General features: G+C 45.8%; 1 protein-coding gene across 2 annotated transcripts in view; it reads left to right on the top strand.

Moving 5' to 3' along the window:
- The first annotated feature begins 2,008 nt into the window (after nucleotides 1-2,008).
- The window catches only part of TXNRD3 (thioredoxin reductase 3), a 55,732-nt gene continuing 33,111 nt past the window's right edge, over nucleotides 2,009-24,629 (top strand). The window contains exons 1-6 of one of the 2 annotated variants that reach the window (XM_039218534.1): nucleotides 2,009-2,405; nucleotides 16,256-16,316; nucleotides 17,360-17,469; nucleotides 18,935-19,039; nucleotides 19,272-19,344; nucleotides 21,395-21,514. In XM_039218534.1, coding sequence (XP_039074465.1) covers nucleotides 2,247-2,405; nucleotides 16,256-16,316; nucleotides 17,360-17,469; nucleotides 18,935-19,039; nucleotides 19,272-19,344; nucleotides 21,395-21,514 — 628 coding nt within the window. In that variant the 5' untranslated portion in view covers nucleotides 2,009-2,246. The remainder of the gene's footprint in view (nucleotides 2,406-16,255; nucleotides 16,317-17,359; nucleotides 17,470-18,934; nucleotides 19,040-19,271; nucleotides 19,345-21,394; nucleotides 21,515-24,629) is intronic. The other variant, XM_039218533.1, reaches the window with a different exon arrangement.

The following is a 24,629-nucleotide window of genomic DNA, read 5'->3' on the forward strand; positions in this document are numbered from 1 at the left end:
CATTAAGGAGGGCACTTTTTGTGATGAGCACTGGGTGTTGCATGTAAGTGATGAATCACTGGATTATACTCTTGAAATCTGTATTGCGCCATATGTTGATTAACTAGAATTTAAATAAAAATTTGAGAGAAAAGCTGCATTGCAATAGGAAATGTGGTATTTTTATGTAGTTGTGGGATATAAACTTAAAAAAATAACCATCTTGGCCAATGAATGCATGAAAAGATCCTCACCATCACTTGCCATCAGGGGAATGCAAATCAAAACTATGAGAGGGAAGGCTGGGTGGCTCAGTCAGTCGAGCATCGACTTTGGCTTGGGTTGTGATCTCATGGCTTGTAGGTTCAAGCCCCGCGTCCAGCTCTGTGCTGACAGCTCAGACCTTGGAGCCTGCTTCAGATTCTGTGTCCCCCTTTCTTCCCCTCCCTCTCTCAAATATAAATAAACATTAGACGACGGTGAGATATCACCTCACACCTGTCAGAATGGCTAACATCCAGAACACAGGAAACAACAGGTGTTGGCGAGGATGTGGAGAAAAAGGAACGTTCATGTGCTGTTGGTGGGAATGCACATTGTGGCAGCCACTGTGGAAAACAGTATGGAGGTTTTTCAAACAGTTAAAAATAGAACTGCCTTACGATCCAGCAACTGCACTACCGAGTATTTACCTAAGGAACACAAAAACATTAATTCAAAGGGATACATGCACCCTATGTTTATAGCAGCATTATTTACAACAGCCAAGATATGGAAGCAGCCCAAGTGTCCATTGGCTGATGAATAAAGAAGATGGGAAGATGCGGGAATGGGGTGGGGGGCGTTGCCTGGGTGGGGGGGTCAGTTGGTTAAGCATCTGACTTCGTTCAGGTCATGGTCTCAAAGTTAGTGGGTTTCAGCACCACACTGGGCTCTGTTCTGACAGCTCAGAATCTGGAGACTGCTTTAGATTCTTTCTGTCTGTCTGTCTCTCTCTTAAAAATAAATATTTTAAGCAATTTTTAAAAAAGAAAATGTGGTATGCATACATAATGGAATATTACACAGCCATAAAAAGAATGAAATCTTGACATTTGCAGGATGTTTTGGATTAATCTATTTTTTTCCTATCAAGTCGATCATGTGAGTCTTACATTTTTTTTAATTGTGTTTTTTAATGTTTTACTTATTTCTGGGAGAGAGAGAGAAAGAGACAGCGTGAGTAGGGAGGGTCAGAGAGGGAGACACAGAATCTGAAGCAGCTCCAGGCTCGAGCTGTCAGCACAGAGCCCGACGCGGGGCTTGAACCCACGAACCGTGAGATCATGACCTGAGCCGAAGTTGGGGACTTAACCGACTGAACCGCCCAGTTACGAGTCTGTTTTTTAGTTTAACTGTAGAGAATAAACTGATATTACCAGAAGGGAGTTGGGGGGTGGGGTGCGGGGGATAAATGAAATCGGGGACGGGGATTAAGGGGTTAAAGGGGACACTTGCTGTGATGGGTGTTAGGTGATGAATGGAGCCGTTACACACCTGAATCTAATATAACACTGTATGTTGACCAATTGGAATTAAAATAAAAGCCTAAAGTAAAAAAAATATCATCTTTCCTGAAGACGGTTTTATTTATTCACACTTTCCCTATGATTGGGGCATCTAGCCTCACTGAGGAATGTATCTATTTTTAGGGTTGTTTGAGGGGGCTGGTGGAGATTACGAGGCATGGAAAGTCCCCCACAGGGGGCAACCCGGGGCGGCCTCAGGGAGACCGGGAAGCGGTCCTGACAGGTGCACACAAAACGGATAATGAGGATGCAGTTTGGCTCTACCCACTCGGGAAGGGCAGGGGACTCGCCTACAGTGGCTGGGCAGCGGTCTAGTTCGCATGCGCGGGGCGGGGCGGCGCCGGGGGCGGGGCGGCGCCGGGGGCGGGGCGGCGCCGGGGGCGGGGCGGCGCCGGGGGCGGGGCGGCGCCGGGGGCGGGGCGGCGCCGGGGGCGGGGCGGCGCGAGCGGAGCTCCGACCAACCGGTGGTCAGTCCGCGGCGTGGGTGGTGGTCGCGGGTCCCCCTGCCCCGGCCCAGTCCCGGCGCCGCCGCCCGCCCCTCGGTCTCTGAGCAGGTCCGGCCCCGCCGGGAGCGACACCGAGGCCCTGGCGCAACCACCGCCGCCGCCGCCGCCGCCGCCGCGGGCGCCGACCTCGCCAGGGCCGGTGAAGGTGGGCGCCGCCCCCAACCGCCGCCTGGGCGGCGTCCGCGGGGGGCACATGTCTTCGCCGCCGGGGCGCCGGGCCCGCCTGTCGTCCCCCGGGCCCGACCGCGCGTCCTCCGAGGCCCGCGAGGAGCTGCGGCGCCGCCTCCTGGGCCTAATCGAGGGTAACCGAGTGATGATCTTCAGCAAGAGTTACTGTCCGCACAGCACGCGGGTAGGCGGGGCGGGGCGGGGCCGGCGGGTTGGGGGGCCGGGGCCCCGCGGCCGACCCCGCAGGCTCCGCATACCTGTTCTGGGGCCTCGGCCGGGGGTCGTCCTGGCGGCCAGCCTGACGCTGGCTTCTTTATCCCGAGCTGATTGGGAGCGATAAAGGCGCCTCCGAAAAGTGTGGTGTGAGGAGAGGCCAGGACCTGGGAGTAGATTGGATCCCACTTCCGCAGCGCGTGACCTTGACCGGGCACAGAACCCCAGGCAGCCCTGGTTTTCACATCTCGTAAAACGAATGTGGGGAAGGGCGCGAGGATGGCCCCAGGAGATGGGGGGTTCAGCCGCCCCGCGCCCCGCCCGACCCTCCGCGGGGCTGGCTGCGAATACGGCATGATTGTTACGGCCGTGTAGAAACGAACCCGAGTAAGATAAACCCATCTGTACAACGGGGACTTTGAATACTTTGAACTGTACGTTAATCAGAAAGTTAAAATAACAGTACATGGAATAAGAAAGAACATACACTGTTAGGTGAGGTGTATCAAATCGTAAGCTATGTCCTAAAGATTTCTTTCTTTTTTTTTTTAATTTTATTTTTGAGACAGAGAGAGACAGAGCATGAGCGGGGGAGGGGCAGAGAGAGAAGGGAAACACAGAATCTGAAACAGGCTCCAGGCTCTGGGCTGTCAGCACAGAGCCCGACGCGGGGTTCGAACCCACGAACCGCGAGATCATGACCTGAGCTGAAGTCGGACGCTTAACCGACTGAGCCATCCAGGCGCCCCTATTTTCAAGTTTACATTGCCTTCTATTGTTTCATAAAAATGTATGCCCTGCATATACGTCTTAGAGGATAATGAAACACTTGGAGTTTGGAAACTTTGGATGCCTTTCCTGGTTACTGCTAACCTTAAAAGATAAAACTGCCAGGGGCGCCTGGGTGGCTCCGTTGGTTGGGCGTTGGAAACTTTGGCTCAGGTCACGATCTGGGGGTTCGCGGGTTCATGCCCTGCATGGGGCTCTGTGCTGACAGCTCAGAGCCTGGAGCTGCTTCGGATTCCGTGTCTCCCTCTCTCTCTGCCCCTCCCCTGCTCTGTGCTTGCTCTCTCAAGAATAAACATTAAAAAAAAACAAAAAACAAAAAAAACCCAAAACTCTGCCAGTTATCTCACCAGCAAAAACGGGTTTATTCAAGAATAGCAGAATTACGGTCCCGGACAAGCAAACTACCATGAAACCACAGGCAAAACCATGGGCAAGTCCGCTGAACAGAGGAGAGGCCGCTTTTATATAGAGGAAGTGGGAGACGGAGAGGCCGTTCTAAACAAAACGTCCACTGGAGTAAACCGGGAGTTCAAGCATGGTGGCTTTTCACTGGCTGTATTATGATAGCCTGTCACCGGCTGGGCTATTCCCTGGGGAGGAGAGAGCCTTTCTTCTTTCTCCTGGGGCAGTGAAGTAGTATCTAGCAAGTTCCTTCTTGTTGGGCTTACAGTAGATGAGGAGTGATAGGGTGTGAGAGCTACCCCTCCTGAACCTCCCAACCGCATCTAAGTAGGTTTCCCTTTATTAATCGTCAAGTTACATATGCCTCCCTCCCCCATCCCACCCCCGCTGCGATTTACGACTGTCCAGAATTCCTTGCTTTTCTTTACAGTTTGACCAAAATACATGCATATCCTTAAATGATGTTTTGTTCCGTTTGGCTTGTTTTGGTACTGGATCAAAGTAGAATCATACATATGTATTACTTTGCAGTTTTCTTCTCAGCAATTATGTTCTAGAGATTCATGCGTGTTAGTATCTGCAGCTGTGGTTTGTTCATTTTCCTATCTGTAGTCCTTAGGATGAATCATACCACGGTTTATGGATGGCGCTGTGTCTAGCGTTTTGCCCTGGAAGACAGGACAGCCCTGCCTTTGCTTGTACGTAGCGCTTCTCTTAGAGTATCTCTTAGAGTAGACACCTTGAAGCTGACCTTACTAAGTGACGCCGAGAGGTTTTTCCAAGTGATTATACCAGTTTACCCTCCCCCTTGGCAGTGTGTAACTGTCTCCCTTCTTCTGTGTTCTTGCCAATAGTCAACACATTTAATGATCGCCATTCTGGCAGTTATGAAATGGTGGTTTCCTATGGCTTTAATTTTGCATTTCCCCAATAAGGCGAACATCTCATGTGTTTACAGGTCATTTGGGTCTCCTCTTCTCTGAAATTCACATCTCTGCTTATTTCTCTGTTAGGTGTTTATTTTTGTACTGATACGTAGGTGTTCTTTGTATAGTTTGGATGCCGATCCTTTGAATACATGTGTTGGGAATCTCCCAGATTTGACTTTTCTTTTCACTCTGATTGTGAGATCTTTTGGCTGACTGAAAGTTGCCAAGTTTAATGTGCTTGAGTCTGTCGCTTTGTTTTGTATCATCTTTAAGAAACCTGTTTATACCTTCGAGGTCACAAAAATACTCTCCTGTTTTAGCGCCTGAAAATTTTGGAGCATCCGTCTCACACCTTCCTTGTTCCACCTGTACTTGATGCTGATGATGTGAGTAGGGCTCCCGCTTGGTTTTTGCTTTATGACTTACCAGATATCCCTGTTTCATTCATCGGTGAGTCCATCCTTTCTATGCTACTTTGAATGCTCACTCATCATGCATAGGTCTATCTCCATACGTTGTCTTCTACCTCTACTTTTTTTAAAGTTGTCCTTTGGAGCTTTTAAAAGGGCCAAGTGATCAGAATGGCACCTGTCCACTGTCGTATCAGTGGGGCCTCGAATAGTGTCAGGCATGTAATGTGCACCGAATGAATAAATGGCCTTAGATCATTCTCGTCAAACCTTTGCTGACGCAGAAAATCTTAGGACAGATGACCTCCGTCCTGTTTCAGCACCATTATGTAATTGGACAGCTCTGATTATTAGAATTTTTTAAAGCTTGAACCAGTTGGGGGGCCTGGGTGGCTCAGTCGATTGAGCATCTGACTTTGGCTCAGGTCATGATCTCACGGTTCATGAGTTTCAGCCCCACTTCGGGCTCTGTGCTGACAGCTCAGAGCCTGGAGCCTGCTTCAGATTCTGTCTCCCTCTCTCTCTGCCCTTCCCTGCTTCCACTCTGTCTCTCTCTCTCTCAACAATAAATAAACATTTAAAAAATTAAAAATAAAAAGAACCCCACTTCTACTTGAATGATCGATCTTTTAGTATTTTCCCTCAGCATTTTTCTTGTCTGGCCAGGTAGCCCACTTTCTTTATGTCCGCACATCATTTATCTGTATTCGTGACCCTTCACAAATTTGGTTGTGCAAAAGTTTGACTAAGAACCTTTGAAATGTGTCACCCCAAGTTGGACACCTGATTCTGCATCTGTCCTACCTGTGCAGAATCAAGCAGAGGTTTGCTCCTTGATTGGGCCACTGATATTCAGCAGGCTTTCTGGGGGCTCAGAGTTGTGGGGACACAAAAATGAATAAACTAAGAACTCGTAGTCCAATGAGCAGTAATCAGCCAGCCCTCCTGTCCTTCAAGAAGCGCCTGGAGAGGCGCCTAGGTGGCTCAGTCGGTTAAGTGACCGACTTCGGCTCAGGTCATGATCTCATGGTTCACGGGTTCGAGTACCACATCAGGCTGTGTGCTGACAGCTCAGAGACTGGAGCCTGTTTCAGATTCTGTGTCTCCCTCTCTGCTCCTTCCCGACTCATGCCCTGTCTCTCTGTCTCTCAAAAAGTGAATAAACGTTAAAAATTTAAAAAAAAAAAAAGTGCCTGGAAAAAACAAGGGCTGTGGGAATGAGCGGCAAAGACAATTGCTTTCTGTGGAGGATCAGAAAGTTTTCAGGTGTTTCTCAAGAGATACGTTGGATATGTGTAGGTACGAAAGCGCATCTACCCAAGGAATTAAGCAAAAATGGGAGATGCTGAAATGAAAATAATGTGTGGCTGAACGGAGGGGCTATGATAGAAATCAGGAGCGTAAATTGGAAAATGGCTGGAAATTTACATTTAAAGTCATATTGAGGAGACCTTAAAATGCTCACAGGTAAGTGTGGACTTAATGATGTCGGCAGAGTCGTCTCAGACTTTTGAGAAGAGGAGTGAAGAGGTCTGGGATTTGAAATCTGGCAGAGGTATGAAGAGTAGATGAAGTGTGGAGACAGCTAGATGGGTGGAGAGGTTACTCTTCAAGTCAGGTTCAAGATGATGGCCCAAACGACAGTGGAAAAAATGGCCCGATTTTTAAGTTTATTTATTTTTCAAGAGAGCGCACGCATGCACACGTGCAAGTGGTGGAGGGGCAGAGAGAGAGAGAATCCCAAGCAGACTTCACACTATCAGCTCAGAGTCCAACATGGGGCTCAAACTCACAGACTGTGAGATTACAACTGAGCTAAAACTGAGAGTTGATTCTTAACCAACTGAGCCACCCAGGTGCCCCACGAAAGCGCCCTGATTCTTGTTTTTAATTTTTTAACGTTTATTTATTTTTGAGAGACACAGCACGAGCAGGGGTAAGGCAGAGAGAGAGGGAGACACAGAATCTGAAGCAGGCTCCAGGCTCTGAGCTGTCAGCACAGAGCCTGACGCAGGGCTCAAACTCACCGACCTTGGGATCATGACCTGAGCCAAAGTCAGACACTTAACCAACTGAGCCACCCAGGCGCCCCTAAAAGTTTTCTATTTTCACGAGATCCAATTTGTCTGTTTTCTTTGTTCCCTGTGCCTTTAGTGTCATATCCAAAGAATTGTTACCAAATCCAATGTGGTAAGGCTTTTGCCCTGCGTTTTCTTCTAAGAAGTTCTATAGTTTTAGCTCTATGTCTTTGATCCATTTTGAGTTAATCTTTGTATGTGGTGTTCAGAAAGGGTCCAACTTCATTCTTTTGCATGTGGAGACCCATCCAATTTTCTCAGCACTGTTTGTTGAAAAGACTGCCCTTTCCTCATTAAATGGTCTCGGCACCCTTACCAGAAAGTCATTTAACCTTATACGTGAGACTTTGTTTCTGAAATTTCTGTTTTCTCCTATTGATCTTTATGTCTGTCTTTATATGCCAGCACCATACTGCTTTGGCTATTGTAGTGTCATAGCAGTTTTTGAAATGAGGAAGTGTGGGGCCTCCAGCTTTATTCTCTTTCAGGGTCTTTTTGACTCTTCAGGTTTCCCTGGAGATTCTGTATGAAATTTAGGATGGATTTGTCTAATTTTGCAAAATTTGTCTTTGGGGTTTTGATAGAGATTACACCGAATCTGGAGATCGCTTTGGGTCGTATTCACGATATGACGTCTGCTTTTCCATGAACATGGGGCTTCTTTCCATTTATTGATGTCCGTTTCTTTCAGCAACAGATAGTTGTCAGCCTACAAGTCTTTGCCTCCTTCTTGAGTTTATTCCCAAGTCTGCTTCTTTATGCTCTTGTAAGTGGGGTTGTTTTTTTTTTTCCTTAATTTCTCTTTTAGATTGTTCACTGTTAGTAGATAGAAAAGCAACTGATTTTTTGGTGTTGATTTTGTATCCTGCAACCTTGCTGAACTTGTTTATTAACAGTTCTTTGGTGCAGTCATTAGGGTTTTATACATATAAGATGTAATCCTTGAACAGAGAGAGTTTTACTTCTTTTCCAATTTTGACACCTTTTATTTGTTTTTCTTGCCTTATTTCTCTGGCTATGATTTCCAGTACCATGTTGAATAGAAACGGTGAAAGCGAACATTCTTGTTTTGCCCCTGGTCTTAGAGGAAATGTTTTCAGTCTTTCACCATCAAGTATGGTATTACCTGTGGGCTTTTCATATATGATCTTCAGTATGTTGAGGTAGTTTTTTTTTTATTCTTAGTTTTTTGAGTATTTTTGTCATGAAAAAAAATGTTGAATTTTCTTAAATGTTGTATCTGTATTCATCGAGATGATCATGTAGTTTTCTTCCTTCATCCTGTTAATGTGGTGTATGACGTTGATACACGATGATACATGATGACGTTCAAAACTTATATTTTAGGAGGTGTATAATACTTTTAATATACTGTTGAATTTTTATTGTTAGTATTTTGTTGAGGATTTTGCATCACTATTCATCGAGGTCTGTGGTTTTTCTTCTAGTGTCTTTGTCTGGCTTTGGTATCAGGGTAACAGTACGTTAGCCTTAGATTGAGTTTAGAAGTGTATTCTCTTCAATATTTTGGAAGAATTTCAGGCAGATTGGTGTTTCTTCTTCTTTCTGTGCTTGGTAGAATTCACCAGTGAAGCCATCTACTTCTGGGCTTTTCTTTGTTGGGAGGCATTTGATTGCAGATTCAGTCTTCCTTCCTCCTTACAGGTTACTCCTCACAGGTCTATTTATGTTCACTATTTATTAATGATTTAGTCTTAGAAAGTCTAGGAATTTATAGGTTTCATGTAGATTATCTAATTTGTAGTGTACGGTTGTTCATATACTCTCTTGTAATCCCTTTTCTTTCTGTAAAAACAGTAGTAATGCTCTTTTGATTCTTTTTTTTTTTTTTTTTTTAATTTATTTTTAGGAGAGAGAGAGAGACAGCGTGAGCAGGGGAGGGTCAGAGAGAGAGGGAGTCACAGACTGAAACAGGCTCCAGGCTCTGAGCTGGCTGTCAGCACAGAGCCCAACGCGGGGCTCGAACCCACGAACCGCGAGATCATGACCTAAGCGAAAGTCGGACGCTTAACCGACTAAGCCACCCAGGCGCCCCAATGCTCTTTTGATTCTGATGTTCATTGCTTGAGTCCTCTATGTTTTTTTTTAGTCATTATAGCTAAAGTTATGTCAATTTTCTAGACCTTCTCAAAGAATCAACTCTTGGTTTTGTTGATTTTCTTTATTGTTTTTCTATTCTCTATTTTGTTTATGTCTTCTGTGATTTTTCTGTCACTTCCTCCCCTTTGCTAGCTTTGAGTTTAGTTATGTTCTCTTTCTCGTTCCTGAAATTGTAAAGTTAGGTTATTGATTTAAGATATTTCCTCTTGGGGCGCCTGGGTGGCTCAGTTGGCTGAGCATCTGACTCTTGATTTAGCGTTAGGTCATGATCCCAGGGTCATGGGATCAGGCCCCATGTTGGGCTCTGCACGGAGTGTGGACCCTGCTTAAGATTCTCTCTTTCTCGGGCACCTGGGTGGCTCAGTTGGCTAAATGGCCAACTTCAGCTCAGGTCATGATCTCACAGTTTGTGGGTTCGAGCCCCGCGTCGGGCTCTGTGCTGACAGGTCAGAGCCTGGAGCCTGCTTCAGATTGTCTGCCTCTCTCTCTCTGCTCATGCTCTATCAAAAATAAACATAAAAAACAAAAAAACATAATAAACAAACAAACAAAAAGATTCTCTCTTTCTCTCCCTCTGCCCCCCTCCACATTTGCACTCTCTCTCACCAGAAACAATAAAAATAAAATAAAAAAGATCTTTCCTCTTTTTTAATATAAACATTGACAGCTATAGATTTCCCTTTAATCACTACTTTCACTGGATCCCACACATTTTGGTTTGTTTTGTTTGGTACGTTTTATGTTCTTTTGTCATGATATTCTCTAATTTCCCTTGTGATTTCTTCATTGACCCATTGACCCATTAAGAATGTGTTGTTTAATTTCCACATATTTGTGGATTTTCTGGTTTTCTTTCTGCTGCTGATATTTAGTTTCATCATCCTATGATCAAAACATATACTTTGTATGATTTTCTTCTTCTTCTTTTTTTTTAATGAAGACTTGTTTTGTGGCCTAGCATGTGGTCTGCCCTGGAGAATGTTCCGTGTGTACTTGAGTCTGCCTATCTTGGATACAGTATTTTGTAACATGTCTAGGAAGTCCATTTGGTCTGCAGTGTCCTTCACTCCTCTGGTTCCTTATTGATCTTTTGTCTGTAGTTTTGCAAGTGGAATATTGAAATCTCTTACCGTAATTGTGTCCGTTTCTATCTATAATTTGTTTAGCGTGTGCATCGTATATTTGAAGCTCTGATGTTTGGTGGGTACATTTTTAGAATTGTTGTGTCGTCTTGGCATATTACCTCTTTTATCATTATTTGATGTCTTTTTTAAATTTTTTAAAATGTTTATTTATTTTTGAGAGAGAGAGAGAGAGAGAGAAAGCAGGCAAGGGGCAGAGAGAGGGGGAAAACAGAATCAGAAGCAGGCTCCAGGCTCCAAGCTGTCAGCACAGAACCTGAAGCGGGGCTTGAACCCACAAACCGCAAGATCATGACCTCAGCTGAAGTCAGATGCTTAACTGACTGAGCCATCCAAAGCACCCCTATACAAGGCTGTTTGGAAGTATGTTAGGAGCGCCTGGGTGGCTCATTTGGTTAAGTATCCAACTCTTGATTACAGCTCAGATCATGAATTTACTGTTTGTGCATTCGAGCCCCATGTCAGGCTCTGCACTGACAGTGTGGAGCATGTGTAAGATTCTCTTTCTCTCCCTCTCTTCTCTGCCCCTTTCCCTCTTGCTGGCGCGTGGGTGCATGCTCTCTCTCTCTGTCTTTGTCTCTGTCTCTCTCAAAATAAATAAACTTAAAAAAAAATCTTTAAGGTATGTGAAGTTTCTTAAGAATCTCTCCCCTGCTTCTTCTTGGGACCTTAGCTGTTATCTTGTATTCTTCTGCCTGTAATTTATTGCCCTCGGTTGTCTGAAGATTTGTACCCTATTTTTAGTTTTTATGAGCCACACCCACTGCTTCTCATGGCTTCCCTAACCTAAGATCCCAGCCACTTAAAAAAAAAGTGTTTTTTAATGTTTATTTTTGAGAGAAAGAGACATATAGAGTGTGAGTGGTGGAGGGGCAGAGAGAGGGGATGACACAGAATCTGAGGCAGGCTCCAGGCTCCGAGCCATCGGCACAGAGCCCGACGCGGAACTCGAACCCGCAAACGGCGAGATCATGACCTGAGCCGAAGTCAGATGCTTTAGCTGACTGAGCGACCCAGGCAGCGCTCTGGTGAACTTTTCATTTTAGTTATTATGCTTTCCGACTCTATAGTAACCATTTGTTTTGTTTTTTAATTTTTTTAAGTTGGTTAGCATAGAGTGGGATAATGATCTCAGGAGTAGAATCCAGTGACTCGTCCCCTACGTATAACACCCGTGCTCATCCCAAGTGTCTTCCTTAATGCCCTTTACCCATTTAGCCCATCCCCCCACCCACACCCCCTCCAGCAACCCTCAGTTTGTTCTCTGTATTTAAGAATCTCTTATGTTTTGTTCCCCTCCTTGTTTTTATATTATTTTTGCTTCCCTTCCCTTATGCTCATCTGTTTTGAATCTTAAATTCCACATCTGAGTGAAGTCATATGATACTTGTTTTTCTCTGACTAATTTCGCTCAGCATAATACCCTCTAGTTCCGTCCATGTTGTTCCAGATGGCAAGATGTCATTCCTTTTGATTGCCGAGTAACACTCCATTGTGTGTGTGTGTGTGTGTGTGTGTGTGTGTGTGTGTGTACCCACCACATCTTCTTTATCCATTCATCTGTCGATGGTCACTTGGGCACTTTCCATGCTGTGGCCATTGTCAGTAATGCTGCTGTACACACTGGGGTGCATGTGCCTCTTTGAAACAACATTCCTGTGTCCCTTGTATAGGTACCTAGTAGTGCAATTGCTGGGTCATAGGGTAGTTGTATTTTTAACTTTTTGAGGAACCTCCATACTGTTTTCCAGAGTGGCTGCCCCAGTTTGCATTCCCAGCAGCCGTGCAAAAGGGATCCTCTTTCCCTGCATCCTCACCAACATCTGTTGTTGCCTATGTTGTTAATTTTACTGATTCTGACAGGTGTGAGGTGGTATCTTATTGTGGTCCTGATTTGTATTTCCCTGATGATGAGTGATTTTTGCTCATCTGAGCATTTTTGCAAGCGTCCGTTAGCCATCTGGATGTCTTCTTTTGAAAAGTGTCTGTTCATGTCTTTTGCCCATTTCCTCACTGGATTATTTGTTTTTTGGGTGTCGAGTTTGTTAAGTTCGCTATAGATTTTGGATACTGACCCTTTATCTGATATGTTATTTGCAGATATTTTCTCCCATTCCATTGGTTGCCTTTTTGTTTTGCTGATTGTTTCCTTCGCTGTGCAGAAGGTTTTTATTTTGATCAGGTCCCAATAGTTCATCTTTGCTTTTGTCTCCCTTGCGTCCGGAGACGTGTCGAGTAAGAAGTTGACGAGGCCAAGGTCGAAGAGGTTTTTGCCTGCTTTCCCTTCCAGGATTTTCATGGCTTCCTGTCTTATGTTTAGGTCTTTTATCCATTTTGAGTTTAGTTTTGCGTATGGTATAAGAAAGTGGTTCAGGTTTATTTTTCTGCATATCGCTGTCCAGTTTTCCCAGCACCATTTGCTGAAGAGACTGTCTTTTTCCCCTTGAATATTCTTTCCTGCTTTGTCTAAGATTAGTTGGCCATACGTTTGTGGGTCCATTTCTGGGTTCTCTGTTCTGTTCCGTTGACCTGAGTGTCTGTTTTTGTGCCAGTACCATACTGTCTTGATGAGTACAGCTTTGTAATATAGCTCGAAGTCTGAGATTGTGATGCCTCCTGCTTTGATTTCCTTTTTCAGGATTGCTTTGGATATTCAGAGTCTTTTCTGGTTCCATGCAAATTTTAGTATTATTTGTTCTAGCTCTGTGAAGAATGCTGATGTTATTTAGATAGGGATTGCATTGAATATGTAGATTGCTTTGGGCAGTATCAACATTTTAACGATGTTTATTCTTCTACTCCAGGAGCAGGGAATATTTTTCCATTTTTTTGTGTCTTCTTCAGTTTCTTTCATAAGCTTTCTAGTTTTCAGCATATAGATTTTTCACTCCTTTAGTTAGATTTATTCCTAGGTATTTTATGGCTTTGGTGCAGTGGTAAATGAGATTGATTCCTTGATTTGTCTACCTGTTGCTTCATTATTGGTGTGCAGAAATGCAACCTGTTTCTGTGCCTTGATTTTATATTCTGTGACTTTGCTATTTGCATAGATCAGTTCTAACAGTTGTTGGTGCAATCTTTTGGATTCTCCATATAGAGAGTATTATATCGTCTGTGAAGAGTGAAAGTTTGACTTCCTCCTGGCCGATTTGGATGCCTTTTATTCCTTTGTGTTGTCTGACTGGTAAGGCTAGGACTTCCAATACACTGTTGAATAACAGTGGTGAGAGTGGACATCCGGACATGTTCCTGATCTTAGGGGGAAAGCTCTCGGTTTTTCCCCATTGAGGATGATATTAGTGGTGGGTCTTTCGTGTATGGCTTTTATGATCTTGAGGTGATCCTTCTATTTCTACTTTCTTGAGGGCTTTTCCTAAGGAAGGATGCTGTATTTTGTCAAATGCTTTCTCTCCATCTATTGAGAGGATCATGTGATTCTTGTCCTTTTTTTTTTTTAATTGATGTGATGAGTCACATTGATTGATTTGTGGGTAGTAAAGCAGCCCTGCATCCCAGGTGTAAATCCCACTTGGTTGTGGTGAATAATTCTTTTAATGTATTGTTGGATCCGGTTGGCTGATATCTTGTTGAGGATTTTTGCATCCAGATTCATCAGGGAATTCATCTGTAGTTCTCCTTTTTAGTGGAGTCTTTGTCTGGTTTTGGAATCAAGGTAATGCTGGCCTCATAGAATGCATTTGGAGGCTTTCCTTCCATTTCTATTTTTTGGAAAAGCTTCAAAAGAATAGGTGTTAACTCCTCCTTAAATGTTTGGTAGAATTCTCCTGGGAAAGCCCTCCGGCCCTGGACTCTTATATTTTATGAGATTTTTGATTACTAATTCAATTTCTCTGCTGGTTACGGGTCCATTTGTTTTTTAAAAATAAGTTCCATCTATATTGATATTTTCTATCAGATGAGACATGATCATCATGCCTTTCTTCATGTCCTGAAGAATAATTCTGTTTTGGGGCACCTGGGTGGCTCAGTCGGTTAAGCGGCTAACTTTGGCTCAGGTCATGATCTCACAGATTGTGAGTTCGAGTCCCGCTTCGGGCCCTGTGCTGACAGCTCAGAGCCTGGAGCCTCCTTTCGATTCTCTCTCTCTCTCCTCTCTCTCTCTCTCTGCTCGTCTCCCACTCATGATCTCTCTCTCTCTAAAATAAATAAAACATTAAAAAAATTTTTTTAAAAAGATAATTCTGTTTAATTCTTTGAACATATTTTAATAGCTACTTTGTCTATTCGTTATGACATCTAGGCCTTCTCAGAGGCTGTTTCTCTTGCCTGCTTTTTCCCCTATGTATAGATGTGCTTTTCTGTTTTGTTGAATGGCTAGTAGATTTTTTGGCCGGAACCTGGACATTGTAGATAGGAGACTGTAGTAACTCCAGATACTGACTCTTATCTCTGGCTGTTTTTGTTTGATTGTTTCTTTCTTTATAGTAGGTTGTCAGGATTATTCTAGGGAAATTTATTTGTACTGAAAGATGAAGTCTCTAAATGTCACTTCTCCTCGTAGCTATATGCACAGTCACTCTGGAATGACAGAGCAGGGCTCTAATTGACTGTGTTATGTTGTTGGTTTTCTCTTATTTAATGAAATTTTAATTTTAACTCTGGTTAACATACGGTGTTTGTTAGTTTCAGGTACTCAGTATAGTGATTCAGCAATTCCATATGTTACCCAGTGCTCATCACGAGTGCCCTCCCTAATCCCTGTCACCTAGTTTGTGGTATGTTTTCTGTCTCTCTTGATATATGTGGATATTAGGCTTCCCTTATTGCAGGCTAGTTGCTCTATTGTATTTGACCATATCCATGGGGGTAGATTGTTCCGTGCTCTTGTCCGGTGAAGTCCGGGCCCCTTTGGAGGGGTCGTTTTTGAAGCGTGTTGGTGGCTTAGGCTGACCCGAGATGGGCTATTAGCGATCTCTTTCCTGGGTTTCTCTGGTAAACTTGCTGGCTTGCAGTTGGGTCTGTTACTCTAATAAAGCTCCCAGCCTTCTGCTTACCCCCAGAATCTCCACTGTTCTCAAGAGTGACTTTAGGCTTTGACACGCCCCCCCCCCCCCCCCCCCCCCCCCCCCCCCCCCCCCCCCCAGTCGATTTCAAATAAAGTCATTTCTTTTGGATAGAGCTTTGGTGCTCTCTGATCTTAGTTCACCTCTTCCCCTGGGGAGAATCTCTGCGACCTTGCTCCAGAGCCTTGGGGTGGGACAGTGACCTGATTCTTTTGGCTTGACAGCCTTGTTTTTGAGCAGGGTTCTGGGCGGGGACTGTAGCCTCAGGTCTACTTGGTGTACCTCCCCCAGCCTGAAACCTTGCTGTATGATATTTTCAGACCTCTGAGCCGGGGCTGGTGAAAGAAGAGAGCAAGGGAGCCCAGTGTGGTTAGCCTCACTCCAGGAATTATAGCCTTTGCCAGTCAGAGCGGTGAGGAGACTAAGACATGCCAGTGGCCTGCCCCTTCTGGTGACAGGGATTTCAGGGATCAGGGAGCTTTATTTTCTTGTCTACCCTTGAAGTAGAGCTCCTATCTAGCTGACCTTGGGCAGGGGAGGGAGGGTACAGGTCATGGCTCAAGAAACACCGACTCTGACCTCCCAGATTTTCTTGACCAAATGTGTCATTTGCTGTGTGCCCTTGGGACAGTTCCCAGAGACTTTAAGTGATTGTTTCTTTAATAATTTTCACCAGTTGTGGGTGTTTCACCAGGGAGCGATTCTGCCAAGCTCCCGATGTCGCCGTCCCGGAAGGAAAACATCTGGGCTTTCTCTGGAGGGCTGAGGGCATGAAGGGTGTTAAGGAATGGTGAAAAGTGGACCTTAAAATACAACGTTGGCTGCAATTGAGAGAGCCAGACGTCGCCTCTGAACCCCTTAATGCCATATTTCATAACTCTGTTGAATCTTCGTGAGAGTAAAACCCAGGTCAATTTTTGTTACAGGTTAAAGAACTGTTTTCTTCTTTGGGAGTTCAGTTTAATATCTTGGAACTTGATCAAGTTGGTAAGTAGGATGGGCAGTATATACTTTTGTCTGTAATATGAACATCAGCAAGACCGACTGCTTTGCATTTGCTTTGTTCAATCCAATTTAACTCTTGTCTCTTGGAGTTAGGCGAGCTGTCTTTGTCTACATTCAACCATACAGAAAACAGAACGCTACATGACAAATAAATGGGTGTAAATTTTTTTTTTTTTATATGCTTTTCCTATTTGAGGGAAGGGACAGGAGGAAGATGTATAAACTGCTAACCTTGAAGCACTTGAGGCATGTCGTAAGTGTCTGCCAACTTTCTGGCAAAGGAGATTAAGCTGTTATAAATGAAAAGAAACTGCCCTTATTTCCTGACTGTATTACCCACGAGGGGAAGCACAGTAACTTTTCAGCTTCATGTATTTGAGTTCTTGTCATCCCTGCATCCATCCATCTCATAGTAATTGAGCACTTTACACAGGTGGTCTGCAAAGGTGGGGGGACCAGGCTAGCCAACTGAAAACACTTTGGCCTCTGCCTTCACCAGAATTCACCAACTCCTTTTTGCCATGCCTCCTTAACAAATGGAATGTTCTTGAATCTTTGAGACTTTCTACAGCGCATACCGAACGAGGGAGTCGAAAGTCCTCGTGACCTTGTTTTATTTTTAAGGGTAGAGGATACATTTCGGACAACGGGCCATAAAGATTTTTCACGTGTAATTACAGAAAGTATTTCTTTTTTTAGTATTCCAGTTGAAGCAGCATTTATCCTGATAATTGCTCTTTAAGGAGGATTCTTAGCTACTTGTCTTGGCATGGCCGTTGAATAACGTATCAACATCTAATTTAGAAGGGTTTGCATTCAGTGAATTTGTAGATGCGCCCTTATTCTTTAAGGTTTCCTTTGAAAATATGTGGGTGTTTCCTTGTCATCATTTCGTGAAGTTATGTAATATATAATATATGTAAATACTGACCTTTTCTGTTTCATGGGTGTGTGCTTGTCTCTGCAACTCCCAAAAGTTTGGCACTCTTTCAATGTTTTTACATATCTAAGTTTTCATTCTTCAGATGATGGGGCCAGTGTTCAAGAAATGCTGTCAGAGATCACTAATCAGAGAACCGTGCCCAATATTTTTGTGAATAAAGTGCATTTGGGTGGATGCGATGGAACTTTCCAGGTAATAGTAGTATTCTGTGTTTTTAATGCTATTCAAAGTTTGTTTTCACATTTACTCAGAAGAGGTGAGAGAATGGCTTTTCGGAGTCTCTTCATTTGTCTTTTGGAAGTTGTGAAATGGGAAAGTGTGTAAGATGGTTATCAGATAATCTTGAAACTGGTGATAGATAAGATTGCTGTTTCTTCTTCAGTTAGATCCTTATCTTAGAAGTGCTGACTTTTATTAAAAATCCTGTTCCTTTATCGTTTTTATGTATGTATGTAAGCGGTCGTAGTCAGTGACAAAATACTTCTGTTTCAGATTTTAACTTAAAATTACATCTTCTTGGGAAAATAGATTGCCTGCGGTGTTTGTCAGCGTATGGTCGGCATCATTACCTGGTAACAACCCGCTTCGTTAGTCACAGAAGCTACCCCCCGGTTCCCGTGGTGGTGTGCGCCTTAACTACAGGTCCCTAAACACCTTTGGGAGTGCTGGGCTTGCCGGGCGTAACTCGGAGAAGATGTCAGATGGTGAATCTGGAGATGAAGAGTGCTCAGTTCCATTTCCTATGAGAGAAGCTGCCTTGCATGGCCAATGCTCAGGAGACATACTTTCCTGAGGGCAGCTAAAGTCAGAGGAGGCCAAAGGAGTCCTTTTTAGAATGTGCCCAAAGCCTCCATGGACCCCCATCCTCTGGGGGCCACGTGGCCCGCGCTGAGTCCTGTAGTTAAGTAGCTCTTCCACTGGGGGCGCCTGGGTGGCTCAGTCTGTTGGGTGTCCGACTGGCTCAGGTCATGATCTCACAGTTCAAGCCCCACATCGGGCTCTGTGCTGACAGCTCGGAGCCTGGAGCCTGCCTCGGATTCTGTGTCTCCTCTCTCTGCCCCTCCCCTGCTGGCACACTGTGCTTCCCAGGATAAGCTGGTGCCACACGGTGTTTTTTGGCCAGAGCCAGCCTTTATGACCACTGCTGATGGCAAAAGCACAATTTTGTGTTGTATAGAAGGTTACTACGAAGCTGCAAAATTTAGGCCACTTCGGGAGAAACCAGGTAAAACTGTGAACTGCATAGCCTGCTGATAACGCAGAGGAATAGTTTTCGAAATAAAGCCTACCGCAGGTGAACCGAAGAGAGAGAGTTTTGAAAAATGGTGCGTGGCTATTTTATATTTTACTGAGCTGGGTTACAATATTTTGATGATTAGACCCAGGAAAATGACCTCACCTGCCATAAAGCCGTGACCTGTGGGTCATTTGACACACGTCTAGATGTCGGGTGATAGTGAACAAAAACATATGTATACGTTCTGTCTAGTCGGGCCCTGTCTGAATACCATTTGAATTTACAACTCGAACTTGGATAAACTAGAGACTGTTTTGAAGAGTTTTCGAAAAGGAATCCATGCTGATTAAGCATAGGGTACAAAGAAAGGGATTTTTTTTAAAAGGTCTTGCCATACTCTCTCCTTTGATTAAACCGTAGGCACATCAGAGCGGATTGTTAGAGAAGCTCCTTCAGGAAGACTCAGCGTACGATTATGACCTCATTGTCATTGGGGGGGGCTCCGGTGGCCTGGCGTGTGCTCAGGTATGACGATAATGAGGCCTGGAGGTAATTTTCCTGGCGATGGCCGAACGCGCTCCTTCCCCTCCTTTAGAAAAGCCAATTTCGATGTTCCAGTCCGAGCTCTGACTGCACTAATAAAAAGAAAAGACTTTGTTCTTACGTAGTCTTTTCCTTTCGGGGAGAGAAAGGTTGGGGGATTGTCAGGAAAATGACGAGACCTTTATCTGTAGCTGCTTCTCTTTCTTCTTTGTAGGAAGCCGCCATCTTGGGAAAGAAGGTTCTGGTGCTAGACTTTGTGGTCCCGTCACCTCAGGGCACGTCCTGGGGTAAGCACTTTGTCCTTGTTGTGACCCTTGTAGTTTTCTGCTCTTTACGTACGTCTTTGGCTTTCCCCAAACTAGGTAGTCCTCGTAACAGTCCCAAGAGGTACAGCTGGCCTGTTTCGTAGGTGAGGAAGGTGACCCTCCGTGAGATTGAATAGCTCACCTGAGATCCAGCTAACACGGGGCGATTGGGAAAGAGAATGCGAAAGTAACTAAGGGACATCTTGCAAAAAGGAAGAATTCTGGGATTCCAGCATTCCAGCGTTTGTGCCGTATAATTCATGCACACCCGCGCTAACGTTTCCACTTAGTTGCAGTCAGAGCGTAGACATCCTGTGTGGTGCTCACCTGAGCTTTCCGTGACGCTAGTCTGTGTTTCTGCGTCCATTTCATAGCTGCATGATGGTCAGTCAAGTTCATGCGTGTGTGTGATCGTCCAGGTCACTCAGTAGAGTGCACAGTGAGCTTCCCGCTGAAGATGAGAGCGTTCCCCCTCATAGAACACACGGACTCTGTGTTGGGTATTTTCCGCTCCTGTGTCAGATCCATTTCTCATGTCTCTACCCCACTCCGTGCCCCAGAAGGCTGGCGAATTGGCAGCCTTGCCCTCTGGCTTGGGCAGTTAGAGGTCACGGGGGGATAGAAGGAGGTAAGAAAGTGGAGGTGAAGGTCTTCATTCTCTGCCGGTCCCTCCCTGCTGGTCGCTGCCGGTGGGGAAGGCCACCTCCCCTATCACGGCCGCCCCTCTGTGGGCTGTGTCGCGCGCTCAGTGTGCTTGCCCCTTCACATGGGGTTGGCAATGGCTCCCACCGTTCTGTTGCTCTTTGCTCTTCCTGCCCACACCCCTGTAATCGTTTCTCTATAAACTCGCCTCTGTTTCCCAGCTTGAGGGTGTCCCATTTCCTGCTAGAATCCTGACACAATATGAAAATCGTGTTTAAAATTCAAACGTACTCAAAAAAAAAAGAGTTTCATACAGTGAAGCTAATCTGTCTTGATTTTCCTTGTAACATTTGGAAGTTAAAAAATGTGTGTATATGGGGCGCCTGAGTGGCTCCGTTGGTTAAGCATCCGACTTCGGCTCAAGTCATGATCTCACCGTTCATGAGTTCGAGCCCCATGTCGGGTTCTGTGCTGACAGCTTGGAGCCTGGAGCCTGCTTCAGATGCTGTGTCTCCTTCTCTTCCTGCCCCTCCCCTGCTCACACTCTGTCTCTCTCAAAAGTAAACATTAGGGGCGCCTGGGTAGCTCAGCCAGTTGGGCAGCCAACTTCGGCTCAGGTCATGATCTCACGGTTCGTGGGTTCGAGCCCCGCGTCGGGCTCTGTGCTGACAGCTCAGAGCCTGGAGCCTGTTTCAGATTCTGTGTCTCCCTCTCTCTGACCCTCCCCTGCTCATGCTGTCTCTGTCTCTCAGAAATAAAAAAATAAATAAACATTAAAAAAAATGTTTTAAAATGTGTGTATATACCTGTCTTTTTTTTCTCCTTCTCTCCTCTTTCCCTCTTTCCCCTTACTCTCCTGTCCAGAGATGTCCTACTTCTCTGGATGACCAGAAGAGAGACTGTGATCAAAGATGGAGTTTTCTGATCCGTGCCCTGCCCCGGGGCACCCCAACATGGCCTGTTTTTGTGCCATTCAAGATTCAGAGTGGTGTTTCCAGGGATCATGCACCAGATCTAACATTAGCTCAGAGAAGGAGTCAGACTTACAGAGAATAAGGGCTGAAAGCTGGCGTTCTGGCCCTCGGTCTGGTATCCGTCGAATTAATCTGACACAGTTCTGATCCCTTTAGGGGTCAGACCAAATGAAAGTTTTGGATTCTCTCCCTAGAAAACTGTTGGCGTGCACGGCCGTATTTTTGCTCATCCTTGGGTGTCCTTCAGACGCCCTCAGTTACAGAGTTGGGGTTAACGATCTGCATGTTTTTGTGCCGCATCGTGAGGCTGGCCCCCCAGCCACCTGTCTCAACCACGGCTGCTCCGCACAGATGTACAACACATATACGCGGACTCAGACACGGAGGAAACGTAAAACCGTTCTTTTCTTTCCTAGGTCTTGGTGGTACTTGTGTAAATGTGGGCTGTGTTCCTAAGAAATTGATGCATCAGGCTGCCCTCCTGGGACAGGCATTAAATGACTCCAGGAAATTTGGCTGGGAGTATAGTCAACAAGGTGGGTAACCGTATATAAAAATTTGGATTGGGAGAAAAGAAGATAGAATGAGGTTTTTTTTTTTTCTTTAACGTTTAGTTATTTTTGAGAGCGAGAGAACGAGCAGAGAGGGGCAGAGAGAGGGGGAGATACAGAATCTGAAACAGGCTCCAGGCTCCGAGCTGTCAGCACAGAGCCCGACGCGGGGCTCAAACCACGAACCGCGAGATCATGACCTGAGCTGAAGTTGGACACCTAACGGACTGAGCCATCCAGGCGCCCCGATAGAATGAGTTTCTTAGAGGAAGACGTGCCATTGATATTTCTGTAGGGGAGTCTGAAATTCGTTTCATGAACACTCATTAGGACCCCACTTTGGCCCAAGGGAGTCAGAGGCAATTGCTTGAAGCCTGGCCCTGCTCTCAGGGGCTGGGTGCCCAGGGAGAGACCCTTTACAGAACACGAGAGAGAATAATTGCTGTTTTCAGATTCCCTTTAGGTATAAAGAAAATAGAATCGCCAGGGCCATTATCTCATTTTTATCCATTATTGTCATAACATTTTCTACTTTACCCGTGGTTGGCTAGGTCTTTGGTTAGTGAAAGACAGAAACCAGATTTACGCGATAAATACTTAGAGGGCAGGCTCTGAGGACACAGGAGGAAATACGGCTCCTGCCCTTAAGCAGACACGGTCTGTCAGAAGAGGAGAAGAGAAGCAGTTTTGTGCGCTGTAATTCACAGTGAGGCTTTGAGCATTGCCTTCAGGGGCACTTAACGTGGCCTTGAGAGTCTGATGTGGGCCAGGTGACCCTTGAGCTGCATCTCGAGGGCCACAGAGCGCGGCACCGAAGATAGGAAGCAGCGTGCTCTGAACTGCCGAGCTGTGAGAAAGCACGGAGTATTGGGGGGGGGTGATGAATGGCCGGCGTGGAGAAGGGCCGAGGGATGCTGGCAACATGAGATGACAGAGAAGCAGGTGGTGAAGGCTCTTCAGTGCCCTCGGAAGGAGTGAGGATTGACCCCAAAGAAGGTAAGAGAGCCGTTGAGGAGCGTCTGTAGGCAAGGAGCCTGAACCACAGTTTGGATTCTGGATCTTTCAGGGGGCACTAAGGAATTTAGCAGGCTGGAGGTGGGGAGGGGGCAAGCCCAAAGACGAGGTGCTCGGGGCTGCTGTTGCCTGACCCAGCAACAGGCCTGGGCGAAGGCTGAATTCGGTCTGAGAGTATGAGGTGGATTTCGACGATTTAAGGCCTGGAATTGACAGGCCAGAGGTGGATTGGTGGCTTTGTCTTTTTAGAATAACGTATATGGAATTTAAAAAAAAAATTCAAGCACGTGTCTGTTTCCCCAGAGATTTTGATGGGAGAACTGCGTACAGGTGATTTGCCAGGCCCCCCAGGTCACAGGTGGGGTAGAGGGTGGAGGAGAAGAAGGAATCCAGGGCGAGGGACCAGGTGACAGTGCAGTGTGTTGGCCGAGCTCGAAAGCACCGGCAGGTGTGAGTTAGTGGCCGGGCGTGGCTGGGGTTCCGCATGATGAGTTGTGGCTGGACAGACTCCTCACGGACAGATTTCCCCAGCCGCTTACCTCCTCGGGGAGCTGTCCGTCCGGCTGTAGATCAGATGAGGTCCCTGCACTTGTCGGGTCAGCTACGGGGTCGTCTTCACCTCCAGGACTTGCCACTGATCCTGCGTCCTGCGTGGATTGCCCGCCTCGGGCCGCTGCGGGACCTCCCGGCGGAGTTCACTGTCTGGGGAGAGTTTGTGCTCGAGAGAGGCCTGATCAGGGCCGGGGCGCGCCGCCCACACTGCGGGTGGTGGTTGCCATCAGGGACCACTGAGAGGGCCCAGGGAGGCCCTCTGGATGGAGAATAGAAGACACAGACCGGATCCTGAGAAGGAGTGGGTGAGGAAGACGAGGAAAACCAGGAGCCTGCGTCACAGAAGCCCAGAGAGCCTAGATTTTTTTAAAAAATATTTTTATGTTCATTTTTGAGAGAGAGAGACACACAGAATCCAAAGCAGGCTCCAGGCTCTGAGCTGTCAGCCCCAAGCCCGAGGGAGTCTCCTTTTAAAATTAAAAGCGTTTATCGGGGCGCCTGGGTGGCTTAGTCGGTTAAGCGTCCGACTTTCGCTTGGGTCATGATCTCGCGGTTCGTGGGTTCGAGCCCCGCGTCGGGCTCTGTGCTGACTGCCAGCTCAGAGCCTGGAGCCTGTTTCAGTCTGTGACTCCCTCTCTCTCTGACCCTCCCCTGCTCATGCTGTCTCTATCTCTCTCCTAGAAATAAATAAAACATTAAAAAAAAATTAAAAAAAAAATTAAAAGCGTTTATACCCTGTTTTTAAAATTCTAAAATAATCATGGCCAAGCAGGGAGAAAACCGTGAGACAGAGAAAAGCCACGAAGGATAGAACCGCATGGGGCCTGTGATGGGCATGGCCGATCAGGGATGTGTGCAGGCGACACGCCGCGGCAGGGTTCCCCACGAGCTGAGAACTTCCTGGTGTGTCGGGAAGCACCGTCCTGTCTGTGCACACTGCCCCGCACCGCTGGGACTCTGTACTTTCTGGGGGGGACAGTGCGGCAGATGCCCATGCCGCTCTACCCCACCTGAAGGGCCAGGTGATATCCTTGAACTCATCTAAGCACTTAATATTCCTAACTTCCTGGAGCGAGTAACATCTTGCATTAAATTCCTCAAAGTTCCGCAGACAGAATGTTTCTAAGTTAATTTCAAGGTGCTACACTAAGAAATCGCCAACTAGCCATCCCATGGAATTTGGAGCTTAGTTTTTAGGCATAGGCTTCCTGGAATGGCCAAGAGGAGTCTGTAGATTAGGGGGTAAGAGAAAGGAAGTGAAAACATGCTGAAATCTTGGTCTGGGAGAATGTTCTAGATGCTTTCGTTCTTGATGTTGGTAGAGAAATATGAATTGAAATAAATTTAAAATGTATACCTATACCTAGTTTCCAGATCCGAAACTGAATAAAGAACTTCTAGGAAAAAGGGAAGGGAAAGTTGTAGAAAGAAACAGCATGGCACTCATTTAAAGCAAACAAAAAACAACCCAGAAAGCAAGATACAGACATAAGGGCAGTCTTTTACATGTTAGAATAAAGCCAAAGGGGTCTCA

Source organism: Hyaena hyaena, unplaced genomic scaffold (genome assembly GCF_003009895.1).
Source record: "Hyaena hyaena isolate Hyena2069 unplaced genomic scaffold, ASM300989v1 scaffold_775, whole genome shotgun sequence".
In the NCBI taxonomy this organism is placed as follows: domain Eukaryota; kingdom Metazoa; phylum Chordata; class Mammalia; order Carnivora; family Hyaenidae; genus Hyaena; species Hyaena hyaena.